Source organism: Ammodytes marinus, assembly GCF_949987685.1.
Source record: "Ammodytes marinus genome assembly, chromosome: 8".
In the NCBI taxonomy this organism is placed as follows: domain Eukaryota; kingdom Metazoa; phylum Chordata; class Actinopteri; order Uranoscopiformes; family Ammodytidae; genus Ammodytes; species Ammodytes marinus.
Genome location: NC_137212.1, coordinates 10,528,787 through 10,536,846, shown reverse-complemented (window position 1 = coordinate 10,536,846; position 8,060 = coordinate 10,528,787). Strand labels below are relative to the sequence as shown.

Here is an 8,060-nt window from a genome sequence, read left to right as displayed (position 1 = left end):
GGAGTCGGCTCTGAAATCCTGGAGACACCCTTGGCCTTTGATCGATTGCACAGCAACGTGGCTAAAGAATCCAGTATCATGGTCATGACAGCATAACAAACAGGGCTCGCTTGAGGAGGGAGAGTCTGAGGGTCCGGGGCCGCATCAGACCCCTGTGATAAGACCCCAACCCAGTGCAGGCCCCGAGTCCCCGGCCTCCCATTGGACTATCGTGGAGAACTTTCCCCTCTTTTTTATTTTAAAATTGTAATTATAATATTTCAATATCTCTCTCTTTGCTACTGCTGTGTTTGCTTGCGTTTCAATGCTAATTCCCAACCCTCCGCTCTCACTTTCTTCTTTTCCACAGTCACCATGGGATACAGCATCCTCCGTCACACCATTGCTGTGGGGACAGAGGGCAGGTACCTGGTGCTGCTAGTGGAGGTGGCGGGCTTGGCCATGCTTGGGGTCCTGATGGTGGCGTAGCTGGCCACCTTGGGCGCGGGGCTTAGCCTGGTACATACGGGCCCGCTTTTGAACGCGCTGGACCGATGCTCGCCAATGCTGCTGGGCAGCCTCTGCTGGTTTTGGGATGGCCTGCTGCCCTGCCCCCTGCGCCCCTCCAGAAAGTAAGTCAGCATCTGGCCTTTGCCCTTCACGCTGACCTGACCGCGGCAGACAAAGTTGTAGGAGTCGGTGATGAGACGGTGAACTTCCTCCGTCACCTGGAGATAAAAAAAAACACGGAAGGGTGAGGTTTGTGTACACTCGCAGAAAGGCGTGGTGTCAACAAGGACTCGGGTGTCAACCGTTTCATTCATCCATTCAACCTGCACTTGTGTTCGCTGTCTCATGGGTTCCCAGACATGGTGTGAGATTGTGAGAAACAATATTTGATCTTGGTACATGCACAATGCTAACACACTTGGCAACCAGGGCTGGCCCTAGACTTTAGAGGGCCATAATCTGCAACATGTTGCCACTTCACATAGCTCCCTGTGTATTGTAAATACAGTTGTATGATTTGATGTCCAAAATCAGCATGTAAACCGTTTTGAATCCATCAGTGCTTATACTTGTGATTTCTTCTGAGGAACTTGTCAATCTAATCATTTGTAGTGACAAATTAAATTCCTGGTTGAAACATCCACCATGCAGCAGATAAGGACACAACATATGGCTGCTGTAATATGAAAAAAAAACAGAGCACTTTCTTAAAGCCATCTTCAAATGTAATTAATTCCACAAGAGTTGAAATTCCTTTCTCTCCTGTTCCTTCACCTTTTAAAGCTCATCAGATATACTATTGCAAAATATGATTACATTTTTTACACCACATAATCTTGGGAGTGCTTGCTACCTAAACTGTCTATTTCACCTTAATCTTTGGGCTCATTGTTTTGTCACAGCTGCTACTTGCCAAGACATAGTTGCAGCTAAACTAAAGCTAACACTTGCGCTTTATCCCTACACTGTACATTGCAATGCAGCAAAGTGCAACTTAACTTACAGGCTATCAAGCTCCATATTGTCGATGTTCACATTTTGGTTTGTCTGTTTGTTTTGTTTTGTTGTGGTTGCTATCTCTGTGAATGATGCACTGTGCTCAAGACACATTTCCCCACGTGGACAATAAAGTTTAACCAAACCTAAAACTAAAGCTAAACTCTAGGGTTTTGCATTTCAGTTTTATCAGTGGAGCATATTTTTCTGTGCTCTTTTACGTCATGTGTGACATTGTCGTTGACCTGTTTATTTAGTCTGTATTCATTTACATAGTGTTGTCCTTTTGACCAGGGGCCTGTTGCATAAAACCAAGATAAGGGATTAACCTAGGATATTTCGGTTATCCTGGCTTGAGTTAGCCTCGATCCGGTTGCATAAAAGCGGAGGGACATAAGTTATCATGGAGATTTATCCTTTACGTTTAGTCTGGTCGGGACCAGGCTAAACGTAAAGGATAAACTTATTCCGTTGCCTGATTGGCTCAGTCAGCTGTCACTCCGATCCGAAATCAAGGTGTTTAACAGTTATTCCATGATCTTCTGTGTACTGAATTATTTTCACTAGCCTGTTTTAAGGTACCACATAAAAGACTGCATTGACATTTAGTTAAATAGTTCTTATTTTTTATTTATTTAACCTGAACCATTTATAATTAACTTAATACTAATTTGATTAAGATGAAATGATAAAAAGTATAATCATTTATGTGATAGTCTATTAATATTGCAGGCTATATTTATACAATTGATTATCGATGGCAGATGACGTTGCAAATATGGGTAAAATAAATTCACTTTGTACTTATAACTATATCGAGGTGCATCTGAAACTAAATTAAATATCAATGAAAATTTAATTTTTTCTGTAATTTAATTCAAAAAGTGAAACTTAAATATATTCTAGATTCATTACACATTAAGTGAAATTAATCTAGAATAAACATACTTTTCAGAAGGTCGACATTTCTGTATTATAAATCCTTTTTCTGATTGGTTGTATGCAATATTCTAATATTTTGAAATACTGGATTTTTTATTCCATGATCAATCGATCATCCAAAAAAAAGGTCTGACATATTTCACTTTGAGTAATGAATCTATGAAAGTTTAACTTTTTGAATGGACATTCCATGATATTCTATTTTTAAATGCACCTGCAGACTGCTCACTGTCAACTATTTTATCATAAAACAATGCAGGGACATCAAGATCAGTTGGCAGAGAATACATCTACTGTATGAAATAAACTGCCCCCTCACTTACGGTTTAAACTACAAGGCATTGTGGGAAAATGGGCCGTCTTTTCCATTTTTCCATCAGTAAATCTGTGTTCGATCTCTGGGTCTACCTCTGAAAGCTGTGGGCTGGCACTTAACAGAATAGCCTCGTTTGACTAGGAGCCGTCTTGCTAAAACCTGCGCAATTATGACGCGCGGCTTGCTGAGCGCACAGCACTTTTGCAGCATTTATGTTGTGCACTCAGCAAGACGCGCGTCAGAGTTGCGCAGGTCTGAGCAAGACGGCTCCCAGTCAAACGAGGCTAATTACTTACACCTGGCTTGACAAAGCAGCCCCTTTTCATCTTGGATTGGCGTTTATGCAACTGACTAATCCAAAGTGCCCAGGCTAGACTTTGTCAAGGCTGGCTTTATCAATCATCCTGGATATCTTAATTCCACTTTTATGCAATAGGCCCCAGGTCCCTCTTGAAACAGATTCTAATCGCATTGTTTAAATAGACGGATAGACTCTGGTGGACTGAAGCACTGTACCTGTATCTTTCCCTGTACTCCGGTGCTGTCCATCCTGCTGGCCACATTCACTGTGTTTCCCCAGATGTCATACTGAGGTCTCCTGGCTCCGATCACTCCTGCCACCACTGGTCCCACATTGATACCTGGAGTGAACACAACCAGAGAGATGGTTGATCACTCGCATTTGATGTTCTAATGACTCAAAAGGCTCTTGTATTTCCTGCTGCAAAAAGACACTGATCAGCACCAGAGTGTTTTTTTTAATGTCTTTTGGGACAGGTCCAAGTCGCAGGACTTTCACATATGGCATTTCTCTTTACTATTTTCTGTGTATTACTAAATCATATGCATGTTAAAACAAAGCAGTTTGTTTTATGATACATTACACATACATGGCTAAATTCCCTAGAACATGATCTAGTGAGAAACTAATCCTCCAAGGCTGCTTCTGTTATTCTGCGCTTGTCTTTAGGATAGACGAAAATAAGAAAAACATGTTACTAATTACTACACTGTCATGGCATGTCTGCTTCATCTTTGCAGCTTCAGTTCTGGAGGTTTTCGAGGTTGGACGGCAAATGTGACACACATACACCCCAGTAAAACAAGGCCAAACTTTATTTTAACTGCACTTTCTGGAAATCCCGCATTACGCAAATAACCAAAAGTTGCGATTCTGCACATAAGGTTTGGGCCAACACACACACAAACACATGCAGTTTTTTACACATGGAGCCCCACTGTCTGCAGACAGGATGGCATTGTGTACACCAGGCTATGCTGGGATTTAAACAAGGGCTCCTATTGCAGGCTCTCAGGATACCCAACACAATGGAGCCCAGAACCTCGGGTCTCGCTGTGACGAGCTTCCTGGAGGGAACGCTCTTTTCTCTGATGCATTTCCCAGCCGACTTACCGGCAGTGAGCGTCGATGGTGTCCAGTGCAATAGGTCAGAAGCACTGACACAATGTTTACATACTGTAGAGACCAGTGTGTGTGTGTGTGTGTGTGTGTGTGTGTGTGTGTGTGTGTGTGTGTGTGCATGTGTTGTTGTGTGTCTCTTTACCCACCTACTCTCAGGACAAAGTCATTGTAAGACTGGTAGTTGATGGCGTCCAGCACGTCAAACATCTCAATGGCAAAATCTGACACTGTGCATAAATGTGAGGTGACGGACTTCTTCGCCTAAGAATAAAGAAAAAAAACAGCTTCATGCATAAACAAGCATGCTTTACACCCTAGAAAATGATATTACCCACCAGATGCGTTTCCATTACGTGATTATATATTATTATCTATGACTGCCAATGAAGCATGCAGCAGGGTTTCCCCAGAAGTAAACAACCTTGTACGCATGCCTAAAGTTTTGCAGAAGTTGCAGAAAGGGCACTTTTGTTTGTCAGCTTTGCAGGATTAAAAAAAAAAAAACGTTATGAATGTGGCATATGCTGACGCCACAGAGGCCAGTAATCCCTCACAGAGGATTTTGAGGAATGAAACATGAGAGTTTTCTAAATATCAATACCCAGAAATAACTTTTTGGATGTACTAGTCCTCTCAAAAATGCTGTGTGCATTATTGACACTTATGAAACACAATTATATACGCTGAAAACAAACAACAAACTCATACAGGATCTAAATATGGCAACTGAATGTATACCTTGGATGCAGTTGTAGGAACCAGCCCTACAGCAGCCATGTATGTACTGCCAATAGTCTTGATTTTTTCAATATCCCTGTAGCACTCTTTGTCCATGAGCTGGAAGGAAAAATTAAGAAAAATGGGCTAAAAACAGGAGGGAAGCATTACTGCTGTTAAAGATTTCATAGCAAATTGGAGTAAATGATCAGTTTACGTCCACAGCATATTATAGGTTGTGTTGGCAAACAAATCCAAATGGAATTTAAAAGTTGGCGTTTTCATTTTGCATGTATGATGAGTAAATGAATGCTTTATGATGCTGATTATAGATTGTAGCAGGCCAAAAGTCATCTGTAAGTAATTCCTTATTTTTCGAGAAAGTTTCCCAACCGCAACCATGGCTTATAATGCGTCAATAAACACAGTAATTTTTTAAACCGTCAGTCATGGCCACAATGTCATCTTTGAAAAAAGAAAATATATATTTTAGAGGCCATACTGCAACCAATCGTTCCCTGCTGTCACGAAACCTGCAGGAAAAAAGCACAGACAATAAAATAATAAAAACTGCAGATTTAGGCTTTTTACCAAGCCGTTTCCCCACCTCATCAAAGTCAGCGATGATCTCATTGAGCAGCCTGAGACACTCTACGCCCATGTTGTTCCCGTCCAGCTCGATGTAGAAGTCGTTGAAGTTGGCGATGGAGGCGAACAACACTCCCACCTGAGCGTAGGACTGGTAGTACAGGTCCTGGATGGGGGAGACACGTCAAAACTGGATCTCATTTAGCTGCACTGTACTGAGACACCAGAGTTTAAAAAAACAAGGTGCAGAGAATACCACTGTGGTATACAGTAGGACGTGTTAAAGTCAAAAATAATTTAAGCACCGGAGTTAATTTTTTATATGTGGGAACAGTAATAATTCAACCGTTAAAGATTGTCTTATGTATTGTAAAAATACTGTACCGTGACAACATAATTGCATCTCCATTAGGTCATTAGATGAGTCAGGAATCTACAAAAAAAAAAACTAGTAGGTAGACCTTGAAGGTTTCTCAGGCCCCTGCTGGTGTCTAGCACTGCAGATGCTTTTGGTTGTATATGCCTTGAGATGTCTGTCTTTCAGATGTATGCCTCCAACTCAGAACAACTGAGCGCATTGGAGTTGCCCTTCTCATTTTATTATTTTATGCAGGCCAATTATTGATGCTTTTTCTATTTGTTCTGTTGGAGCAAAATTACACTTGTGTACCCTCATATGACAAAAATATCCAGTATACTTTAGCACAATATTGTACAACCTAGTTCCAAATGTATTGCATTATATAATGACTTGATACTTTGTGCTCTTGGTGATGGGGTTGGGTGATAATGCTGTGTATTTTAAAAAACAGAAATAGATTTCACATGGGATGAACAGTAGTTAGAAATGCACTGCAGCTGCTGTTTTAGATTCAAGATCAGCTTCATTGTCCTGTTGTCTTCGACAGCAAAATTGCAGTTGTGTTACCAATCAGTATACACAACAATGAAAGAGAGTACTGTTTGTTTTTTTTTTGGCTCTGCAAATGTCGGGAATGAATATGTGTATAAAGGGGTAAATTAAACCAGCATGCTTGCAGGGGGGCCACTGTTGCTCGGAAAGCAATGAAAACTATTTTTTAATCATTGTGTTGGAGCTGTGCAACTTTGAATTCCAGGCGGCGGAGTCACACTGCGCTGTGTTATGAATACAGTGTATGAGTGAACTTTAGCCCAGAGGAAAGAGAGGAAGCCTTTCTATACACTAAAGCTGCGAGGGGTCACCAATGTGCCGGAAACATACTTCCTGACTTCCTGCCCCCAGTGTTTACTAACCTCAGCCTCACACTATACCTCCACCATCTGATGCATAGCCCACTGATTGTTAAAGGACAAGACCAAAATTACTTTATCTTTCTATCATTATTAAAAAATTCCACAACAAGATCAAAACCATCAATACATTTGACCTACCAACCAGTGCTGTATGTGTGTCCAAAGCCTGTGGCTGTAAAGCATTTGTGTCTCCGTGCCAGAGAGCTTCATGGTCATGCCAAAAACTATTAAAGGTTAAGCCCCTCTAATAAATTATTATTTCCTGTTTAGTTTATACCTCTTATCTCGTCAAAAGTAGCAAAGAAGAGTAACATGGAACGACGGCTCTGAGCATGCTCAGCAATGTCTGCTTCAAGGTAAGAATTGCTGTCCCGCAGATATGTTAGTCTAACATATCTATTGTAGTCTAACATTGTTAGACTACAATGAATATGTTCATTGCAATGACAGACATGTCTCTGTGGGAAAAGGCATCGCTCTTTTCAGTGTTTTAGGACACAGAGGCATCAACGCTATGAGGATATACTTGTTAGTTTTAATTTCATCATCGGCCTCTTGAAGAATCAAAATGATAAAAAATGCTGTTATCACTTGAGATACACTTGTTTATCTCATAACAAAATGGGGGCATTGGAATTTGACAGACCTGGATATACCAGTAATAGTCAATGTGTATTGAAAAGAAGGTATCATGATTGTGGGAAATGTAGGATCCCGTATTTTTGGACATTGATCATAATAAGTTACACCGACTCCAGATATCTTGGCCTCTGCTGCTGTATCTATTTTAATCTCTCTTCTTTTGATCCACATACTCTCCGACCTATGAAAGTTAAATACTAAAATCATGAGTCTGTTGCAATCCTAAATGTTCCTTTTAACCTGTGCTAATGTCTGTAAAATGTCTGTAAAATGTCTGTGACAGACATTTTACATGTCTGTCACAGACCCTCCTGTGGTCAAAGTTCAAGCAGCTCCTGAATTCATTACATTAGTTCAGACTAATTTTTTCATGGTTCACTAAATACTTTGTATTATGCGAAATATATAACAATTATACAATCACCATCCTTCGTAGACATATTTTTTGAATGTACACAATAATCTAGAAATTGAAGAAATTGAAGGTTACATTCCCTGTTTACATTCTATTTAACAAATTAGCTTTTAGGAATTTGAATGTGAATTCGCTGCCTCTTTTTATTTTCTTTTTTTTCATGACGATAGTTTGTTATGATGACATAATAGGCCATAAACTCCTAACTTGGTTTTTCTCCAGGTTGTTTCATACTCTTAACTTGTACAAAGACAATT

At 40.4% G+C, this 8,060-nt stretch overlaps 1 protein-coding gene across 2 annotated transcripts in view; it reads right to left on the bottom strand.

Moving 5' to 3' along the window:
* Window positions 1-374: 374 nt before the first annotated feature.
* adcy1a (adenylate cyclase 1a) overlaps window positions 375-8,060 on the bottom strand; it is a gene marked incomplete at both ends in the record, with an annotated part of 46,162 nt that continues 38,476 nt past the window's right edge. For both annotated transcript variants that reach the window (XM_080033072.1, XM_080033073.1), the window contains 5 exons: window positions 375-707; window positions 3,260-3,384; window positions 4,313-4,427; window positions 4,905-5,003; window positions 5,491-5,637. In XM_080033072.1, coding sequence (XP_079889198.1) covers window positions 375-707; window positions 3,260-3,384; window positions 4,313-4,427; window positions 4,905-5,003; window positions 5,491-5,637 — 819 coding nt within the window. The remainder of the gene's footprint in view (window positions 708-3,259; window positions 3,385-4,312; window positions 4,428-4,904; window positions 5,004-5,490; window positions 5,638-8,060) is intronic.